The sequence below is a fragment of the Stylophora pistillata genome, chromosome 2 (assembly GCF_964205215.1).
Source record: "Stylophora pistillata chromosome 2, jaStyPist1.2, whole genome shotgun sequence".
Classification (NCBI taxonomy): domain Eukaryota; kingdom Metazoa; phylum Cnidaria; class Anthozoa; order Scleractinia; family Pocilloporidae; genus Stylophora; species Stylophora pistillata.
This window is the reverse complement of record NC_142520.1, coordinates 47,845,703-47,867,097: the sequence shown is the minus strand read 5'-3', so window position 1 is coordinate 47,867,097 and position 21,395 is coordinate 47,845,703. Positions and strand designations below refer to the sequence as shown.

The 21,395-nt window shown below is 37.7% G+C and overlaps 3 protein-coding genes and 1 long non-coding RNA gene across 5 annotated transcripts; 3 read left to right on the top strand and 1 right to left on the bottom strand.

The window, feature by feature from the left end:
- Positions 1-1,097: 1,097 nt before the first annotated feature.
- On the bottom strand, positions 1,098-7,776 carry LOC111343904 (ubiquinol-cytochrome-c reductase complex assembly factor 1). Of its 2 annotated transcripts, none has more exons than XM_022951104.2 (10): positions 7,645-7,776; positions 7,365-7,517; positions 6,767-6,898; positions 5,555-5,668; positions 5,196-5,268; positions 4,823-4,880; positions 4,156-4,264; positions 3,593-3,673; positions 3,207-3,250; positions 1,098-1,995 (listed from the first exon to the last, which is right to left on the bottom strand). In XM_022951104.2, exons 2-10 carry the CDS (start codon positions 7,458-7,460, stop codon positions 1,812-1,814), a joined length of 891 nt encoding a protein of 296 aa, XP_022806839.2. In that variant the 5' UTR covers positions 7,461-7,517; positions 7,645-7,776; the 3' UTR covers positions 1,098-1,811. The 2 variants fall into 2 exon arrangements, with proteins under 2 accessions (XP_022806839.2, XP_088604122.1); XM_088747996.1 differs by lacking the exon at positions 1,098-1,995 and adding an exon at positions 2,402-2,447 and having other exon boundaries at positions 7,645-7,774.
- On the top strand, positions 7,766-14,381 carry LOC148739975 (lipid droplet-associated hydrolase-like). Its single transcript, XM_088747995.1, has 3 exons — positions 7,766-7,994; positions 8,979-9,508; positions 10,931-14,381. The coding sequence occupies exons 1-3, from the start codon at positions 7,766-7,768 to the stop codon at positions 11,138-11,140; spliced, it is 969 nt and encodes a 322-aa protein (XP_088604121.1). The 3' UTR covers positions 11,141-14,381.
- Positions 14,382-14,678: 297 nt separating this feature from the next.
- Positions 14,679-16,348, top strand: LOC148739974 (galanin receptor 2a-like). The gene has a single exon (XM_088747993.1). The coding sequence runs from the start codon at positions 14,903-14,905 to the stop codon at positions 15,938-15,940; it is 1,038 nt and encodes a 345-aa protein (XP_088604119.1). The 5' UTR covers positions 14,679-14,902; the 3' UTR covers positions 15,941-16,348.
- A 1,746-nt stretch (positions 16,349-18,094) lies between these two features.
- LOC148739973 (uncharacterized) lies at positions 18,095-20,015 on the top strand. Its single transcript, XR_015996396.1, has 2 exons — positions 18,095-18,447; positions 19,327-20,015. It is a non-coding gene; the product is annotated as an uncharacterized LOC148739973 (long non-coding RNA).
- The last annotated feature ends 1,380 nt before the right edge of the window (positions 20,016-21,395 follow it).

The window sequence follows — 21,395 nt, the reverse complement described above, 5'->3', positions numbered from 1 at the left end:
ATCTTCTTGTTACCGGTAGTTTTTGCTTCGTATGCAGAGATCGGGAAGGGGAGCTGGCCTTTGCTGCTTCTATGCTGGTTGAGACACACCTATGTTGTTGAGCGTTTCGGATTCTGAATCAAAAAAGTTTTGGTTCAAGTCCTAGCCAACTTACCCGGTTACATTATTGATCGTTTTTCTCAGAATGCTTCTCAGACAACAGATCTAGAGTTATTAGCACATTCTCGAAACTCAGCAGTGTCACGCTCTGTTCACACGCGCCGACCTTGATGCTAGACTCCGAACAGACGGCGCAAAAGCCTGGGCCGGGTTGTTCAAAGCTGGGTTAAGATAAACCAGGGTTACTGTAAAAGCTGAATTCAGATCTGAAAGCTTTAAAAGGAAATTCAATGGAATTCCTTTTGTCTACAACTTGGTGTTTGGATGCTCTAAAAAGTGTAAGGAATATTATCCCATAAAATACTTTTGAACAAAGGATTAAAGAAACCCTGATTAGAATTTAACCTTGGGTTAGTGCTAATCAGCCTTCGAACAACTGGGCCCTGGTGTCCAGACGTTTCTCTGATGACAAACTATTTTGGGTGCTAAGGAGGAAGGGATCTGCTTTACTCCTTCACCAGTTGTTCCTCAGAGTGTGCTCGAACGCCTGAGTGTTTGTTAAATAATCTAGCCCTTCGGAGGCCAAATTTACAAGTACCTGCAACTTACCGCTGTTCTCCTCCACGAAACATGAACGAGCGGGAAGGTTGGGAATTGAGGCAGACAAGGCGTTTGCTACCACATCTTATTTCGATTGAGAGTTTAGTCAAGAAAAAGTTGTGTTAGGCAATAAGTATCCACGTAAACACAAAGGATCCAATAAATATTCAATATGAACAAGTGAATTGTCTCTTGCACAGATAAAGGGTAGCCAGGTCCAGCCGCATCTCATTTTATTCTGAGGTTTGGAAGGTAGCACCGGAAATAAACGCAACTCGGATCATTTTCCACTCTAATTACACAGAGGAGCCTGAGTACCAGGCATTTTCCGAAAACTTTGCGTCTACTGCCATGAGACGAGAGAAACTGAAACGAATTCTAAATTAGAAGACACAAGATTTGTTGGTTATGAAAACAATTACTTTTATTAACAATGCTTTTATGTACAGAAGTCTTCCCAAATTAAATACACGCCACTTAAATTTTAAATTTAAAGTTACAGCAAAAAGATAAATAGTTTATGCGAAAGAGGAAATAATTAAGCAAACTTTAACTCATTATCCAGGAGAAGATAAAAACCACAGAAGAAAGAGTTGTTCTCAGTACAATCCCTTTGAAACTTTCTGTACTTCATCTTAAACAACAGAAATCAAAAGTGTAATAAATCTTTTTCCCAGTTAAGCAATCCTTTTTTTTTCTTTCTTTTTTACAGCTCATTACGTTGTCACGAATATCTCACTTTATTACACGACTCGGGTAGTCAGAGGGCCAATAACTAAAATCAACCAATCAAAATGCTCTTTTGCCGGTCAATATTCTCTCAGTATCTGAACATCACTTGACAAATTTTAATTGCCTGAGGCAAGATTGTGAACTTAACTAAATAGCATCGCTCTTCCTTGGCTTCGACAATTATTTTTTAAGCATGAGAGTGAAGAAGGAAATAACAACGACAATTCTTTGAGCAAAACTCGCTGCTATAAATAAGGCTTTTTAAATTCGAAATGAGAGACAAGTCAAAAAGGATCAGTTTTACAAAACATAAATTGAAAGTCATTGGTTAAAATTCAGTCCACTGCCAGCAAATCTGAATTTCAATCATTTTGTCAAAGTCAATCATTATCCTTCTTGTTTTCTTCATCAAGCTGCTCATTTAAAGGAAGCCATGTGATTCTTCCGTCCTGTAGCACATGTTCCGTGGGGAGGCTGTCCAAGTGTTGAATGTTCTTTCTTACATACTCAACCAGCCGACCAAGCTGCTCCGCATCTGTGCGATTTTTGTTCTGAAACAGGTTTCTGTAGATCAAACATAGGGGTTGGTCAGTTTTTTTCAATCATTCTCCTAGTAATTTGGTGAGGTAAGCCTCCACTGGCAATGTCATTGGTGATTTTTGTTCTGAAACAGGTTTCTGTAAATCAAACATAGGGGTTGGCCAGTTTTTTTCAATCATTCTCCTAGTAATTTGGTGAGGTAAGCCTCCACTGGCAATGTCATTGGTGATTTTTGTTCTGAAACAGGTTTCTGTAAATCAAACATAGGGGTTGGCCAGTTTTTTTCAATCATTCTCCTAGTAATTTGGTGAGGTAAGCCTCCACTGGCAATGTCATTGGTGATTTTTGTTCTGAAACAGGTTTCTGTAAATCAAACATAGAGGTTGGTCAGTTTTTTTCAATCATTCTCCTAGTAATTTGGTGAGGTAAGCCTCCACTAGCAACGTCATTGGTGATTTTTGTTCTGAAACAGGTTTCTGTAGATCAAACATAGGGGTTGATCAGTTTTTTTTTTCAATCATTCTCCTAGTAATTTGGTGAGGTAAGCCTCCACTAGCAATGTCATTGGTGACTTTTGCAACAACTATTGCTGGAAGTCATGTACAGAGTTAACCCTTAACACTGACATCAGTATGCATATTCTCCATACTGTTCTCTATACATTTTCTGAGGTCCTGCCAGGGAGAATTTTGTATAATAATCATGAACTTCTTCAGTTGGTGATCTTTTCTTTTATTCTCATGACCTTAACAATTGATTCAGGAGTTATAATTATTGTAAGGAGAAATTTGATGCTGGTCATTCTATGTTGTCCTTGCAGGCTCTCACTTTTTGGGCCAGGCCCTGTGCCAGTTCAACTCACATAGCTTCACTGTGATTACCACAGCACCAAGAAGAGCCTGTTCACCAACTACAATACTTAAAAAATTTCACTTTGCGTTTCCTCTTGTTTGAGGAACTGACTTTTCTCGTGAGAAATAATTCAATTTGAGTTGCTTTTTTTTTGAGAGAGAGAGAGAGAGAGAGAGAGAGAGAGAGAGAGAGAGAGAGAGAGAGAGAGAGAGAGAGAGAGAGAGAGAGAGAGAGAGAGAGAGAGAGAGAGAGAGAGAGAGAGAGAATTTAAATCCCTGATCATCCTCAAAGCTAAAAGTTGGTTGGAGCCACACCTTCCCATCAGTCACTATTTTTCTAAAAACCAAAGAGGACAGATACACAACAGAAAAAGTGACACTAACCTCCATAGAACTGTGGCCAGGACTCTATCATCACACAGCAAACCCTATAAAGAAATTGAGTGTGAACAAAAATTACCAAGGCTGAAAAAAGTAACAATAAGTATACCTTTTAAATAAATATAATCTGTGACATACCACTTTTATTTGGGAACCCCACCCCTCCTACAAGTACTTAGGCTCCATAGCAGTACAAAAATGAAATTAAAGAACCAATTGCAAAACACTCTGTCATGCTCAAAAACTCCAGGAAGATCCCAAATGCAGGACTCTCCTCCTTTCCTTCCCCTTTCTCTGAATCTGAAAATTTTTTCACCAATCATAAAGGAAACTCAAAAGCTCCTGCACAACCAATGTTACTCAGTAATGGTGCAATCTTGTTATCATACCTCATCATATCCAATTGATAACCCATTGAACTGTTGCTGAAGCACTTGCAGGGTATCTCGCTTCTGAACTGAATCAATGGTCTGTGATAGGTAACAATTATTAATAACAATCTCATTATTAATTTTCTCTATTCACACTTCAACATCAAAACTGATTAACATACATCATCCCTCTTGCATTGCACATACATGTGCAGTGGCATGTCTTGGGGAGAGGCACAGGGGGCCCAGTCCCCCCTCCTTATTTCGGGTAAAAAAATTAACACAGAGGGAAGAAAAACCAGCAGGTGAACACACATAAACAAACCCCCACCTTAGCTCAAGTTCTGGATCTGCCACTGATGTAAGAGTGATTTTTAACATTTCAGGTGTTTCAATGCATTTTTCAGGGCACTAGGCCATGCAAAATACCATAACCAAACTGCTTGAAGCTCACAGAAGTAGAACAATCCTTACATCATTTTCAACAACTTCTTTTTGGAGTTTAACAGTCAAACCTTAAATTAACTCTCAATAATTCCTGGTATGTAAAAGTAATCATCTGTACAGTAACACATGCTCACCCCCAGGTTATCAATTCTTTCCTCTACATCAAGCCACATCATTCTGACAAGTGTCTTGTACATATATCTGCCATCTTTACCCTCAGCTTTGAGTCGCACCAAACACATCCTTAAAAAATACAATTCAAAGAGAACACCATGTCAATTCAGAGGCAGACAAACAATTAAGTTAAACAGACTATCTTGTGGATCCAATCAACTTTTAGTCACAACACAAAGTTTGATCTCATTTTCATGTGGTGAAAAATTTTCAATCCTTCTTCTGAAATATTTTAAGCTATTTCCACAATGTGAGATACTGAGTAGAAAAAAAAAAATCAACAACTTTCCAGACATAATCTCTACTTTACACGTCATCCAAAATCTGGCAAACTATTTTGCAGAGGAAGTCCTTGTACTCTATCAGTCACAGAGCTTACTATTTTTTAACAGTCATTGTTCTTAATTGTGGTGAGACTAGTATCCAATCTGCCAACACAAAAATATTTATGACCTAACACTTCAAGCTTGGACATTCCTCCTTCTTGATCTTTATCTACTCTACTTTATCCATTGAGACAACTGGGGCAAAAATGTTTTGCTGGTGCTCCATTGCGACAACACTTATTGCAGGGATCTATCATGTACCTAATTATACATGACTTAGTAAAAACTGACAGAAACTTACCAAATGTGAAGGTGAAGTACAAGAAACCATGATTGTAGGGTGTCAGGTAATTCAAGGGCTGTCAAAGAAAAATAAGATTCAAATGTAAACAATCTCCTCACCATTATATCTCTGATATCTTGCAAAATTTTCTGTTTGGCTACGCCAAGACTATATATTAAAAATCAAATCTAGAAAGAAATTGGAAATCTAGAAAAACAACTAGAAAAGTAACATGCATATTTTAAGTGCACATATCTATGAACAAACCTGGCCAAAATAAAAACTACTGTAAACCTGAAATACACTTTATGGATAGCCATAATGAAACTGAGTCAACCATTTAAAATCAGTTGTTATTTTAGTTGAGCTAGTTTGTTAAGTCAGGACTCACCTTCAAAGAACTCCTCAAAATTCATTCCTTCCACACAACACTCATACATGTTCCTCGCACCGCCCACTAAAACCTGAAATCACAAGGAAATTACTTAAAAAACAAAATGAAAAGAGGGTTTTAACAGTGCACATTGAAAGTAGAGCATCTACTAAATGCTGTATCCCAGATGCACTGCTCTTGGCCTGAGTCATTGTGTTGAGTTCTTAAGCACACCATTTTACTAGCATAGTGACTCAAAACCATATTTGAATTTTAATATATTGAAAATGGCCTATATTGACACCCCCCTTCCTAATTGAAAGTTTTTGATCTAAGAGACAAAATTAAATATATTTACTGAATTAACTGTGACTTACTGTTTTCTTCACTAAGGGTGCAGCCACCACTTTCAAAACCTTGATGGTTTTATCAATCCAAGTTCCACCATTTTCTACTTTATTTTCCATTGCACCAACAGTGCCTTCTGAACCCTTAAATCAAAATTGCCAGAAAATCATATTTCATTAATATTAGTAGAACAAGGAATGAAAAGAGGGGATATGGAGTCCAAGGCTGTGCTCAAAGAAAAATTGAAGGGAGCCCAGTGCTCTGAAACTGTGAAATCCAGGGTGCCTGGCATATGCTTTTTCTGAAAAAACTAACTAAAGATTCCTGAGTCAGTCAGGAGCAAAAGTAAGGGCCTGCTACGGGCCACTGGGCACTGCTAGAGCACAGCTGTGCAGTGAAATAAATTAATTACCATTTTACAATCAGAAAGGAGATTAAGATCAACCATACACCGAATCGAAATATGGCATCCAATTTGAATTGCCATTGTTCTGGATATACTAGCCTCTCACATATGTGATAATCCTTTTGTGTTTTCTCCATGAAGACGAGGCTAGTAAGTCCAAAACAATAGACCACTTTCATAAATGGCTGCCGGATTAATATTCTTTTGTTTAAATTTAAATTAGCCCTACTGGCCTTGTTCTCCAGTACAAAACTCAAAAGAATACATTATCTCAAGCAAGGCCAGTAGGGCTAATTTAAATTTAAACAAAAGAATATTTATACAGCGGCCATTTATGAAAGTGGTCTATGGTAATTTAAATTGGACACCATATTTTGATTCAGTGAATATGTTACCAGTACCTTTTCAACTCTTAAAGCCTTAAGAGTGACTAGCATCTAAATTCTCTTCACAATATCACTCCTGAATCACATATTAATTAAGGTCATGAGAATATCGAAAATGATCACCAACTAAAAAAGCTCTGGATTGTTAAGTAAAATTAATTCTCCTTGTCATCACATTATAAAATGTATTAAGAAGAGTATGGAGAATATGCATACTGATCTTGGGGTGTGAGGGGTTGATTGTCAGCCTGAGAAATTAGGATTATAATAAACAGTCCCTTAGAATGGAAACGGAATGGAAATTGTTGGTGGTGGGTTAAATACAAATCAACAGAACTATTTGCTACAGCCACAAAAATACAGCTTCATTTGTACTGGAATCAATTTTTTTGACATGCTAAATATGTACATCTTCTGATTGTTTAAAAAAACACTAAATGAGTTTTTACCGGAGCAGATGACTGGAATCTGATACTGTAAACACTAGCATTTTTCAGTATGAATCTGATTGCAGTGTTCTTGACTTCAGGTCCATCATCCAACATCTGCACCTGTCTGCATGCCAAGCAGCTCAGTGGAACCTACACTCGGAAAGAACATAACAAACTTAAATTTTTCAATAATAAATAAGTTTCAGGCCCTTCTTAGAGTCAATTTCGCCAGAGCCATTAGGCAAGTTTTATAATGGGCCCTGAGAAAGGTCCAGAACATATTTATATATGTCCAGGAACATAAACTGTATTGATATTATCATTGTTTTAAAGGGCATTGACGAAAATGAAGTGAAAAAACAGTCTGAACTATGACGCAAGGATTCAAGCAGGCTTAAGAGTCAAAATCTCCATTTTATCCTGAAAAATTTTCCATAATAATGTACCTGATAAAGTGATAATCATAATAATAATAGTTTAACGCTGATGTTTCTTGTGACAACGGCTCGAGTGCACGGACTTGTACAGTACTAGTGGTGTAGGAACTGTGTTATGTAACAGACCGTTTTAACACAAATAGTATTTCAGTATTCAAATAAACGAGGATTACCATTACCTGGAAGGTATTTGGGTTAAATACATTCTTGGATAGCAATAAACGCCTGAACGTTCCGGTAGATGCGAAAATCAATTTCCTACCAACTGAGTACATCCTGAACTCGCAAGCGCTAGATTATTTGAAGACGTTAAATTTCACGACCGACATCACCTGTAATTAAGACAAAAAATGCTTAAGATGATTTTCGTTACCTTCTCAGAAGATTAAATTTGTAATGTGACTAAGCAGTACCATAAAAACAAGGATAACGAAAGTTTAAAAGGCCTTGAAAACTAACATGGCTTAATAGTCGGCTTAATGCTCACTAGAAGTCCGCCATATTATGCAACATGTGGCTGCGCTTAACCAGCGGTAGACACTCTAACCCAGACTTTCTCCGCAGGGAAAAGGCCGCTAGAATGGCGGCCGCCAATGGTTATGTCCCGGCTAAACTCATCAAAGAAGTCATCACTTTGGATGGTGTGCGAACGGTTTTATCGAAAATCTTACCACAGAGGAAAATTCACAAGTATGTGGTTGTGGTGATTCCTGGAAATCCTGGATTGATAGAGTTCTATGATGACTTTATTACGTCATTGTTTGAGGCGCTTCAGGGGCAATTGCCGGTGTTTGGTGTTTCTCATGCCGGTAGGTTAACACCTCGGCCTTCAATAAATTGCATTATTTAGGTGTTGTTTTTCCCCAAACGTGAATTTTTTTTACATCGTTTAAAACTTGAGCACGTCCGATTACACAGATGCTTTTTGTGGTTAATGAGACTTTCGCGTGATAAGGGCAAGGTCGAAAATTATGAACTATCACGCACAGTTATCACGCGCAAAATCGAGATCGATCATTCCAGTTGTTTAAGTTTAAATTCAGCAGTATTTCAAAACTTAACAGTGAACAGTGTCGTGTTTTTGTGGAAATATATTACAATTCAATGGTTGGAGTTGACTCTCTCATTCTCTTGGACTTAGAGTACCTTCAGTGAGGGAGAAACTGTTAATTAAGTCTAAACACAAGTCTAGTGACTTACATCACCAAAACTCATTTTGGATTTATTTGCACAAAGTGACATGGATTATTGCTCTATCCCCAGGACAGTGTTCTTGTCAAAGGCAAGTGAGCAATGACCCCCTCCCCCTTAGTCTTCTTGTAACTACTCATCAGTATTCCCTTACAGTTTTCCTGGGTGGGAGGGTGGAGGTGAGAGTAAAGTGTTTTTCCCAGGAACACGAACACATCACTATGACCCTGCCAGGTGTCCATTGTGGACTTCTTGACCTTAAGGGGCAGTCATTTAAACAAAGTTTAGCTGTTGTTTAGCAAATTTTTATGTTAAAGAATCCTCAGTTTAGCTGGACCTTTTATCTGAACATCTGTTTTTGTAAATAGTGTCAAGAGGGCTGAAAGCTAACAGTGGAAGGACATTTATTTAATCAAATCAGCCTTCTTACAGAGAAATCCCAAGACCCACTGATTAGGTTAGACCTCGTGTAAAAAACTGACCTTAAGTGTCCTGTTTGCAATCCATCATAATGCTGCTTTATCCCTGACAGAAAATACACAAACAAAAAAGGCTTAGTAAACAAGTCATATCTCAATTTAATCAGGCTTTCTCTTTTTCAGGCCATTCTCCTATAGATTGCTATCCAGCAAGTCCAAGAACAAACTGCTCTGCCAAACAAAGCTATGCTGCTGAATCAAGCAGATTTCCACTGAGTCTAAAGGAACAAACCCTGCAGAAAAAGATTTTCTTGGAGGAGCATATTGCACCACATTCTAAAATAATACTTATTGGACATTCAATTGGAGCTTATGTTATACTTAATCTACTAAAAGATTGCCAAAGATTGACGGATATCTCCAAAGCTATTCTCTTGTTCCCAACAGTGGAACGGATGGCAGTATCCCCAAATGGCAGATTTGTAACGCCCTCATTATATTTTAGGTGGACAGGAATATGGGCAGCTGCCGCATTTTCACTCTTACCTCAATCTGTGAAGAAATGGTGTATTCAATGGTGGTTTAGTGACAGAAAGCAACTGATGCCAACTGCTGTTGATACTGTGATAAAATTCCTTACCTATCAACCAATGGATTGCTCCTCTAGCATGGCACAGGAGGAAATGACAGATGTAGTTCACCGTGATGACAAGGTGGGTAATTTAATTAATTAATTTAATTTAATTTAATAGCTTTGCCAACCGGTAGGGACACCGCAACAGCTTGCGCCAATTACTGCCGGCCCAGTAAACCCACCCATCCCACCCCGGGGGAGGACATCCATCACACAGTAATCTTGTGCGTGGGAAATTAACGTCTCCTGCCCCTAACCCTGCAGGAGACACGACCTCCATTTATTCCTCCCTATCCGAGAAGACTAGAAAATCTAACCATATCTCAATGTTATAGAAAGGTAGCAAATTCTTCTCAATTATTTTAAGACCCTGAGTGTTTGTCCGGCCGGCGCTCGAACCCTCGACCTCCCGCACAAAAGTCCAGTGCTCTATCCATTGAGCTAACTGGGAGGCGGTACGGGTAGTACACAAAATGAAGCAAACTCTTTTATCCATAAGAGTGATTAACATTGAAATTCTCCTCACGACATCACCCCTGAATAAAACAATAAGGTAGGAGAATAAAGCAAATGATCATCAATTAAAGCAGCTCTTGGTTGTTAAACAAATTCTTCTTGTAAGCACCTTAGGAAATGTGTATAGAGAACAGTATGGAGAATATGCATACTAATGTACGGGTATTAAAGGTCAGTATGACATTTTCAAATACTGTTCAGAGATACTTTCCTTTGAATAGTTGCCCAATAGCTGCATGGTCATTTCTTATAAGGATACTCTAAAATCATGTTTCTGAGTAAGGACTGGAACCTATTATAATTTTTCATATCCTTATTCACCAAAAAGTAATGATAGGTTCCAATCCTGACTCAGAAACCTGATTTTGGAGTATCCATTTTGGAGTATCTCATGAGTGACCAAAACAGAGTTTCTCCTTTTATTGTCAATGCAGTATCAAACAGACAAAAGGAAAAAAGAAAATCAGGGGATTATCAGTCGATCCAATACCAAATTCTCCAAACTAACATCATACGAACTGTATAGCAGACAGTAAGGAGAATTGCTAATGAGACCTTGGCAGTGAAAGGGTTAAGTTGCGACCATAGCTGCTTGCCTGCCTCGATTGGGATTGCCACCTTGTCGTGGTGGGGTGGCTTGCATTCCCCAGTGACCCCTAGAGCTATGTTGGCTGGAGTCTTGCACTCCTGGCAGGGACACCCATACGAAACAGGTCGAAGGGTAGGGGCCAGATGAAGAGTGATCCCACTGGCCCTCCAGGTTGGGGGTTGGGCAGAGGGTTGATAACCTTCTCCTGTAAAAAAAGAATTGTTACAGAAACCAGAAGCAGAGTGAATTAACTATTTCAAAGTGGAAAAGCTCTGTGAAGGCCCTATGTGCCACGGGCATGAAAAGGATTGATGATAGCTGTTTGCCAACTGTTAGCATATGTTATATTCTTTGCATTCTTTTCTTATTATGATAAATTTGTGTGTGCTTTGATAGGTAATTGAAACAAATTTGGAGAAATTGATCTTCTACTATGGAACAACTGATAAATGGGTCCCAGTCTCTTACTATGAGGACGTGAAAGAGAGGTTTCCTAAAGGAGAAATTTATCTATGTGATAGGAAGTTTGATCATGCATTTGTACTTGAATCATCAGAAGAAGTTGCTGAAATGGTTGCTTCTTGGATACAAAAGGTGATTTCTTGAACACTGTTCAACAAATTCACTTAAGTCTAACTCCATAGCTCCTAAAATTTAATTAGAAATTCCCCTTTTTGATTGTCAGACATTTTCTTGTAAATTGGACAGAAGAATTTGGTTTTGAAACTTGACCATATTGACCTTTTTTTGGGATAGTGTTTTGCAATTGAAAGGAGAACTTTTTTCCATTGTTTATACAGATTACAGTGATAGCATCACTAACATAGTTTATATCTTGAACATAACATGGTGACACTTTGTGAGGACTTCTTGCAAACTAACTTTATTTGCACCACCAACATTAATAACTAACTAGTTTACTTAAACACACTGGCGGACAAGTGGTTATCATTGATACAAACTGCCAATGAAGTTAAATTTACATAAAGCAATAGGTTGAGATGGTCATTTCTTGGATTCAAGGAAGTGTTGTACAAATAACAAATGATTTGGTTTTTATCAATGATGTATACTTATTTATGAGAGAGTTTTGAAATGGGTTTTGCATGGGACAATCTGCAGACATTGATGTATCTTGCAGATAAGAGGTGATTTTACATTAATTTATCTATTTTGAGAATTGAATTTTAATAGAACTTTCTGTAAGATTACTGATGAAATGCAACAAGAATCGTGACCCAAATAGTTTTATTGTAAAGTGATGATTGCTTTCGTAGAAGGGAAAGTTAAGAAGCAAAAAAATTAACCCTGGCTAACAGGAGCCAGGGTAAAATCCAAATACTAGGAAGCTTTTTCTTGACAAATGTGTCCTGTAAAATTGTCCCAAACTGTAACGTGTGTAGATTGAATTTTAATAAGAAATATAAGGATTTGTAAGGGAAAAACGTTTGTTCGTAGAAATGAAAACATGTCGAAAACTCAGCTCTGAAAAAAAGACTCGCTTCACTTCAATTGTAGTATCTTTGTCATGTGGTTTTTCACTCGCTTTTCAGTCGCTTTTTTTTCCATCCCCTCCTTTTTTCGTATCTGAATGCAACGGTTTTACTATTCTAAATCTGTTGCGCAATATCAACCATCTCAGAGCTGAGGGCTCGCAGAGGTACTTACGCAATCTGCTTAAATGGGTTACCTGAGACGCAATAGGATCATTATGTATGATGCACGATCCTCGCAGTAGATAGCGCTATTTAAGCAATAGCGAAAATCAGACCTGAAAAAAATCAGGCCTGTACGGGATTCGAACCACTGACCTCTGCGATACTAGTGCAGCACTCTACCAATTGAGCTAACAAGCCAACGGGTAGCAGGCCGTCAAGTTGATTCATATATTTCATTGTATCTGATTTATCACTTTCACGGGTTTATTACGAATCAACTTAACGGCCTGCTCCCAGTTGGCTTGTTAGATCAATTGGTAGAGCGCTGCACTAGTATCGCAGAGGTCAGTGGTTCGAATCCCGTACAGGCCTGGTTTTTTTCAGGTCTGATTTTCGCTATTGCTTAAATAGCGCTATCTACTGCGAAGATCGTGCATCATACGTATCTAATACCGCAGTTCAAAATATATGAACTTCATATATATCATTGTATCTAATAGGATCATTGTCAGCATTAAAACAATCCTAAATCTGTTGCGCAATATCAGCCATCTCAGAGCTGAAGGCTCACAGAGGTACTTACGCAATCTGCTTGAATGGGTTACCTGTGACGCAATAGGATCATTGTCAGCATTAAAACAATCCTTCCGTAGCGCGCTTTTCAAGAAGTACCGCAGCAATCCATTTTAATAAGTGTAATGACCAGAAAAAATAAAAACAATTTAAGATCTAAAAGCACCGTTGTCTAAGATAAACTTGCCCTAATTTTGTCGTGATGTGCTAGTTGCGTGTTTGGAAACAATTAGGCCAAAATGTAATTTCTATTGTTACAACAGTAAAAGTTTCCTAAAAGAAGAAAACCATTTGTTTTTTCTGTGTAGAAAATAGGTGACTACGAATATTTCCATATTTGATTTCTGTTTTAAGAGTCTCTCCGGCGGTGTTTTTGTGTATAGTCAAGTCAAAAGCGCTTTTTTTGCTAATCATTATTTTATCCTTGACGAATGTTTGTTCTGTATAATGAGGAAGCGCTATGTCTCTAATTAAACCTTCGTTGGGAATTTGTGAGGAGATCTTCAAAGAGCCATGCACAATACATGCCACGCTTTCAAATATGACATATTTAAAGAAGAGCAATTGGAAACTTAGGGTAACTTTTAGGTAATTTTGATTCTTTAATTTCAAACCTGCGTCACTTTTTATCAGGTTATTGCGTTGCTATGGTTGGAAATTTAAAGTGACTCGGGTGAAAGAAGTTTGGTTATAACAGCTTTGTTTTCTTATAGCAGGTGGAATTTTGCGTGCGAACTACAGAGTGAAGAGTTTGCCGCGACCTTTTGGAAGATTTTGTCTTTTTTTGCGTCTGGACTGTGCTTTTGCTTCTTATTTGCTTCCTATTTCCATTTGCACTTCTTTATGTTATTCTAAATTGATAACTTGTACTATAACTTTCGCACAGTGATGCCTGCTATCGGTCATATTCATCTTTATTTTTCTTTTATATTTATATCGGTTTATTTTCAAAGAAACAAAACTAGCCCAAGAGCGTCTTTACAGATGGAATATTTCGCATTCGTTTGAAACTGTCCTTTTTTCATCTTTAGCGCATAAGTTTTTGCCTTTCTCATGCAAAAATGTCTCCTTCATTTCGTCTTTGTTTATCACTTTGAGTGTTATTTCATGCAAAATTGATCAAATTTATGGGTGGCTATATTTTTTTCCAAAAGAAAAGCATCTAATATTTCGCTCTCTGATAAACTAAATATATTTGAGTGTTTTAACAGATAGAAAAATTTCCGATATTTTTTAATGCTTTTCTCCCCTTTCTTTTAAGAGTTACCGGAAGTTTTGCCATTCTCCTTTTATAATTCACTCAGAATTAAATACCAGAGGATTCAAAACAAAACTAAGTCGCTAGTATTTTCAAATAACCAATTTCATTCCGTGTTCCGTAAAAACTGAATTTGAGTGTCCTCACGGGAGGTTTGTTTAAAGCTTTTTAAAGGATTTAAGTAACTGAACGACATCACATTAATGTTGAACGTTGCATCCTGAGTCTATATTGTTCTTACTGTAAGTTTGGGTTGAGAGTAATTCCAAAATTGCACAAAAAGTGCAGAAAATAAAAGATTTCCTGTTGAAGAGTTTCAATCTGAAATTCTCTAAAAAAAAAAAAAAAAGAAAAAAGTTAATAAAAAAACTAGACGGGCATAGTGCGAAACTAATTTTTATTTCATTTACTAGCATTTTGTGTGAGAAAGACAACAATTAAAACTCTCCCTATCAAGATGGCGCGTTATGCAGAAGGCAGGTGCAATTCTAAGTGAAGTAACACCAATTTCTCCCATCTAACATTGTTTGGGATGAGTGTTGATCAGTAGGGAAAGTTACTCTTCTGAGCTCGGGTTGAAGGGGTGCGTCACGTGGCGGTGAAATGGGAGCGGGAATCTCTATAAGTATTCCTATTATATAAAGCATTGTTCTCTTGCAAAGGAAAGAATTGTTTGAATTGGCCTCCGCTCCAAACACAGCTGTCGCGGAACCATAATGAAGTCAATATGCGTCTCCGGGAGCTGTCATGTTTAATCTAATTTCATCCTGAATCGATTTTAACTTTTGGCAGAAGAAAATTTTATGCTACAGCGAGCGAGGTCAGTCACCAATTTCCCGGAACAAACCTCACGAAGTAACCCATTTTTAAGGCAGCAACATGTCAATCAACGAAACTGCCGTGGTTCCAATTTCTGACTTCAAAAAGTATTCCGTCGAAATTGTGGATATTGTCTTTGCTGTACTCTATGGTTTCGTCTTGTTTATTGGACTCATTGGAAACTGTTTAGTCATCACTGTGGTGTACCGGACAAGATCCATGCATACAACTACAAATTTTCTCCTCGTAAACTTGGCTGTTAGCGATGTATTCACGCTGTTGTGGTGTCCCAGGACTTACAGCTTCGCCTTTTACCCGATTCATCCCAAAGGGACCGCTGGTGACTACATTTGCAAAATTTTCACAGGCAATGCAATTATAAGTGTCGCGATCGCTAGTTCGGTCCTCACACTTACAATTCTTGCTACGGAAAGGTATCATGCGCTAATGAAACCAATGCAGTCAGAATTACGCCTTACGAGGGAACGTGTTAAATACGTTATCGCTTTTGTCTGGATTGCCGCGATCTTAATAAGCCTTCCAGACTTTTCTCCGAACAAGTACAATGAGAGATATGGCCGGTGTGTGTGCCCTTTTAGCTTACAGATCGCCTCTTCTCTGAGGGTTCATGTGGTTTGCACTGTTATATTCTTGGGATGTGTACCCTTTGTCATTCTTGCGTATTGTTATTCTCAAATAATTCGGGGACTGTTTTTCAAGAACACCATTTGTTCGAGCGCGCCTTCAGGAAGCAGTGATCACCAGACGAAAAAAAAGCTAGCTAAGTTATTAATTGGCGTTACTGCAGCCTTCTATATCTGTTATTTGCCATATGGTATTTTCATTTTGTATATCGCTTTACAAGATCGAAACAAACTAGTTGCCGATGAAGAAACCCTTTCTATGTTATTGCGAGTGTTTGAATTTCTCGTCACTTCTAGTTCATGTCTAAACCCAGTACTCTACGCCTTTCGTAGTTCAAATTACTGGGAGGGCTTTAAGAAGATTTTTAAGAAGCGCAACGCAATTCATGCAAAGAGAATATTATCCACTGTATATAAGCAAACTCCGGAGCCTTTTTTGTCTACAGTATTATAGAAATGCGACACTTAAACGACAACCCTTACGTTTAGTTTGTTTATCGAGCAAAGGTTTCTTTACTTAAACTTTAAAACACCCTTCAGTTTTTCTTGGATGAACTTTTATGCTAAGCTCAATTTGACTCATGTGCAAATTGAGCGAGGATATTGGCGCCACTTTGGTTACATCGACGAAGGAAGCAAACCTTTAAATAAGTTTTTGAGGCTAAAGCGCACCATATAAATATTGAATTAGGTTGTTATTACATGGAATATATTATGCGGATAACTTTTAATGTCAAATTTATTCTTGTTCGTTTTGCTACATGTATTAAGTATTTATAAAGGTAGGTTAGGCTCTTAAATCTTTGAAATCGATGCTACGGGATGCTTTTAAGAAAACATTGCATTAAAATGGAAAACTTGCTGTTTGCGCAAATCGTTTATTTACCCTAAGCCTTTCTCTCTTATTAAAATTGAGAGCCGGTTTGTTTTATGTAATTCTCAAGTTGCACTCAAAGGGGAATCCTGAAATGTTCTTGTTCAACAGGAATGGGTTTGTATTTTGTGAAGTATGGACAATGTTTTGAATTAATTTAACTCTTTAATATTTTATTTTACGAGAGGAGAATCAATGGAATCATTTCAAGCGGTTTTGGACTTAAAGACTTAAAGTTGTCGTTTACTTTCGGCAGTGGTGTCAAGTCCTTTAGATCTTTTCCTGGGGAGAATTTCAAAGTTTTCTCCGCCCAGGTCATGTTCATCAAATGAAGCTGATAAAAATGCGTTTCGCGAAGCGCTTCAGGAAAGCCTGCCGTGAGACTCAATCAATCAGAAGTAAAAAATTCCCAGCTCTCCCGGTTCGGGAATACTCAACTCAATTCCTCAAACTGTTTAGGTAATCAGGACCTTGTTACGTGTACGAATGACCAACAAATGTCCGCTAACAAAGCATATATGAAAACAGACTCCCGAGTACGATAAATGGCACGCAACAAAAATGTAACAACAAGCAGTTACCCATTTTAACTATCATTTAATCAGTTTTACATTGTCTAATTTACTTAGGTTAAAGATTAAGTTAAGCAGTTCATAAAGCAGGCTTACAATCCTTTATGCCGTAGAAGTGTTCATCGTCTTGATCAACCTCCAATTCCAACTTCCTCCGACTGAAGACCACAGCGCTTGGCTTATTAAGGGCTTTCATTTCGACTATTAAAAGAGAACAAAGCTCTTTTTTAAGGCTGAAATATGAAAACGATTAGATTTCGGACAAAAAGAAGAGATTGCGACTTGAAGATAATAGAGATAAACAGATGACTTGACGCAAAAGAGTAGGCCGATAGCTTCGATATCAAATGCAGCCTTGAAGCGATTTTACGGCAAACTATTTGAAAACGGTGCTATTTTCCAAATTTTTTCTTAAACCGATCGAAGTAGGGGACTGAAAGAGACCGAAATATTTAAGGTAATATGCCTGAGTAAATTGAAACTCGCACCAAATTTAATGCGAAAAAGCGGTCTTGTCAAACGGGTCTGATATGAAAGCATTTCCTCAGTTCCCCATATAAAGTTAAAATTAGTTTGAACAAGAGAACATAATGGAGGGAATTCCTTATGTTCTCTCGGTTTGAATTTCTATTGTCACTAGTCATTAATTCGCAGTTTTAAATCGGGTTTCAGTGTACCCCATACTCTGTGAATTTTCAATCAACCAGCCCTTTTTTAACACATTTCACCAATGAAATTCTGGACCATTCGCTTTTTAACACCTTGCCGATTTTGTTATGTAAATTAAGAACTATTTCTGAAACAAATTCACGACTAAATTTCACCGAAACCCCTGCGACTTTTAAAAATGCATTCTAGTTTTTTTTTTTTTTGTATGTTTTGTAATATTTATCTCACTTTTAGTAAAAATTCAACAGTAAAATTATGCTACATCTCTCGACTCGATTTCCAGAGTGAAACAGTTCATACTGAAATGCGAATTTAAACTCGAGCGAAATTTGAAAAAAAAATTGCGTAAATGCAAATGTTTAAAGGTGTATATAACTAAGATAAGTTTCTGCCATACGAAATAAAAACTGTTCCAGAATTTTTAATCGAGTTTAGATTAAAAACCCGAACAGTGCATAGACAATCTTTATTAAATGTTGCCACAGAGGCGCTAAAGAGACAATTAAGAAAAGTATAAATATTACTTATGTTGTTCCGAGCTAAGAGGAAATGTCATCTACAATTGACAGTTTGGAAGCAAGTTCTCGATATCTTTTGAAAGACAAACTGTTTTCCTCTACTTGTAATATCCTTTAAAATGGCTATTTAAAACGGTTCCATAAGTGTCCACTTTGAATCTTATTGTGATGTATTACACTTATGAAAGCCGGCAACCAGACTGTTTAACTTCTTTTCTTTTTTTACTTATTCTATGTGAGGATGTTTCCTAAGAGAAATACTTTTCATGACCTGGGGTACCTGGGGTACTTCTTCAGTGCGGTTCAGTTCAGCTCACAGGGATACCAAGTAAGGAAAAAATTAAAAGTGATAGTGTAGAATGCATGTGGGTAAATGAAAGAAACAAAAGTTCAGAAAACATCCTTCCTTTGGCCGAATATGACCAGCTGCAGCTTCAGTCAACAAAATGTAGTTTTGAATTTTGTGCAAGACAAGCCTGCTGTATGGCTGAGGATTTGCTTTATATTTTCCAAGGTTTTTAAACATCGTTAAAATTAGCCAAATTTTTAAGCTGTTGAATCAAACTGATGTGAAATTCTAGTTTAGCGCAAGCTTTTCGGACCATGTTATTTCTTGCTGAGAAATTTTGTTTTCAGCTTGATATATTTTAAATTATGGTATTTAAGTTGACGAGGGAGTCTTCGCAAAATTGGCAAATTTGCGCCAATCAAATCTACTGCAAAAGCGCTAAGCAAGAAACTGCAAAATACTGGGCGCCCATCCGCGTAAACATAAGTCAGTTTGAACAAACTTTACAAAAAATAATATGATAAATTGAATTGCATTTATGATTTGTTGCTCCTGATTGAAATGACTTCTGCCCCGGTAAGGAAATTCTCACCCTACAAGTCCTTGTTGTCCGCGCGAAGACTGGGTTGAAACTCAGTACCAATCTTTCATATTTCCTTTTGTTTTCTCATCATTCCTCTTTCGTCGATGCATTGATATTTCAATAAGAAATTAGGCACTAATCGCTTCTGGGCTTGCAAGTGTTACTCTAATTCATCGTTGTAACACAACTGATCATGTATCATGTTAAAGTACTTTCTTAATTTTCGTGGAAGATTATTCATCTTTGTTGTACATTATAGATGTTATTAATTAAAAGCGCTTTTCCTAATTACAGCTCACCCCCGTTAAAATCTATTCTCTTTCCTTTCTTCCAAGTCTGCCAGCGCACGATTACATTATGGTTACAGATTTACGTTTCTTGTCTTGAAACCTTTGTACTTTGCGGTCCGGTGATGTCAACACGTCTTCGTCTGTAAGAAACACATGAAAGATCAATGTTCTCCAGGCTTATAGCAGTTTGATTCGAGTTTACATTCGAGTCGAAATTTCAATAAATGCCCGCTGTTGAATGAAATATATTTTGGTGCCTATTCTTTGAGTTGAGGCGAGCAATACTTTCGCTTGCCAGTCTCATTCTACAACCATAATAACGTAAGTTCTAGCAGATATGCGGTGTATAGGGACATATGCCGCATTTAGTGCCCCATACGGGGTTCTGGGAGTTAATTGTTCTCCGTGAACGAACTGCATGTATAAATCATATGTGTCTGAGGGGATTCTATAAACTGAGAAACCTTTTTGAAAATCCCTTAAGTGCGCAGGGCCTCAATACCCTCACTCTCAAAACGAGGCCAGGTGCAAAACATTTCTCGTAAACTTGAGTTCTATTTATATAAGGATAAAGGGAGAACGTACAGAACAGCCTGCACTTACTCTCATTTTGAAATAGAGGCTTAGAAATCACGTGATAGAACTAGCAATTGGCCTAGTTCACGTCTCGCTCATGCGCACATCTATTACTCACATATTCCTCGTCTGAGGACCAGCCCCAACCTCCCCATCCCTGAGAAGACCACCCTGCCTCGTCGGAGTCTGTGCTACTTCCATAGTTCTTCTTCCTTTTTGTCCCTTTTCTTTTGCATGGGACAATCTGCTGACATTGATGTATCTTGCTGATAAGAGGTGATTTTACATTAATTTATCTATTTTGAGAACTGAATTTTAGAAGAACTTTCTGTAAGATTACTAATGAAATGCAGCAAGAATCGTGACACAAATAGTTTTATTGTAAAGTGATGATTGCTTTCTTAGAAGGGAAAGTTAAGAAGTAAAAAAATTAACCCTGGCTAATAGGAACCAGGGTAAAATCCAAATACTAGGAAGCTTTTTCTTGACAAATGTGTCCTGTAAAATTGTCCCAAACTGTAACGTGTGTAGATTGGATTTTAATAAGTAATATAAGGATTTGTAAGGGAAAAACGTTTGTCCGTAGAAATGAAAACATCTCCGCACAACAGTCCAGCGCTCTATCCATTGAGCTAACTGGGAGGCGGTATGGGTAGTACACAAAATGAAGCAAACTCTTTTATCCATAAGAGTGATTAACATTGAAATTCTCCTCACGACATCGCCCCTGAATAAAACAATAAGGTAGGAGAATAAAGCAAATGATCATCAATTAAAGCAGCTCTTGGTTGTTAAACAAATTCTTCTTGTAAGCACCTTAGGAAATGTGTATAGAGAACAGTATGGAGAATATGCATACTAATGTACGGGTATAAAAGGTCAGTATGACATTTTCAAATACTGTTCACAGATACTTTCCTTTGAATAGTTGCCCAATAGCTGCGTGGTCATTTCTTATAAGGATACTCTAAAATCATGTTTCGGAGTAAGGACTGGAACCTATTATTATTTTTCATATCCTTATTTACCAAAAAGTAATGATAGGTTCCAATCCTGACTCAGAAACCTGATTTTGGAGTATCCATTTTGGAGTATCTCATGAGTGACCAAAACAGAGTTTCTCCTTTTATTGTCAATGCAATATCAAACAGACAAAAGGAAAAGAGAAAATCAGGGGATTATCAGTCGATCCAATACCAAATTCTCCAAACTGACATCATAAGAACTGTATAGCAGACAGTAAGGAGAATTGCTAATGAGATCTTGGCAGTGAAAGGGTTAAGTTGCGACCATAGCTGCTTGCCTGCCTCGATTGGGATTGCCACCTTGTTGTGGTGGGGTGGCTTGCGTTCTCCAGTGACCCCTAGAGCTATGTTGGCTGGAGTCTTGCACTCCTGGCAGGGACACCTATGCCAAACAGGTCGAAGGGTAGGGGCCAGATGAAGAGTGATCCCACTGGCCCTCCAGGGTGGGGGTTGGGCAGAGGGTTGATAACCTTCTCCCTTAAAAAAAAGAATTATTACAGAAACCAGAAGCAG

Bases quoted from the DNA above. Each gene is read 5' to 3' on its own strand.
- LOC148739974 (XM_088747993.1), top strand. From the start codon at position 14,903: ATGTCAATCAACGAAACTGCCGTGGTTCCAATTTCTGACTTCAAAAAG.
- LOC148739975 (XM_088747995.1), top strand. From the start codon at position 7,766: ATGGCGGCCGCCAATGGTTATGTCCCGGCTAAACTCATCAAAGAAGTC. The intron at 7,995-8,978 runs GTAGGTTAACAC...TCTCTTTTTCAG, and splicing joins GTTTGGTGTTTCTCATGCCG to GCCATTCTCCTATAGATTGC. The intron at 9,509-10,930 runs GTGGGTAATTTA...GTGCTTTGATAG, and splicing joins TAGTTCACCGTGATGACAAG to GTAATTGAAACAAATTTGGA.
- LOC111343904 (XM_022951104.2), bottom strand. From the start codon at position 7,460: ATGTACTCAGTTGGTAGGAAATTGATTTTCGCATCTACCGGAACGTTC. The intron at 6,899-7,364 runs GTAATGGTAATC...TTCCGAGTGTAG, and splicing joins TTAACCCAAATACCTTCCAG to GTTCCACTGAGCTGCTTGGC. The intron at 3,674-4,155 runs GTGAGCATGTGT...TACCTATCACAG, and splicing joins AAAGAATTGATAACCTGGGG to ACCATTGATTCAGTTCAGAA.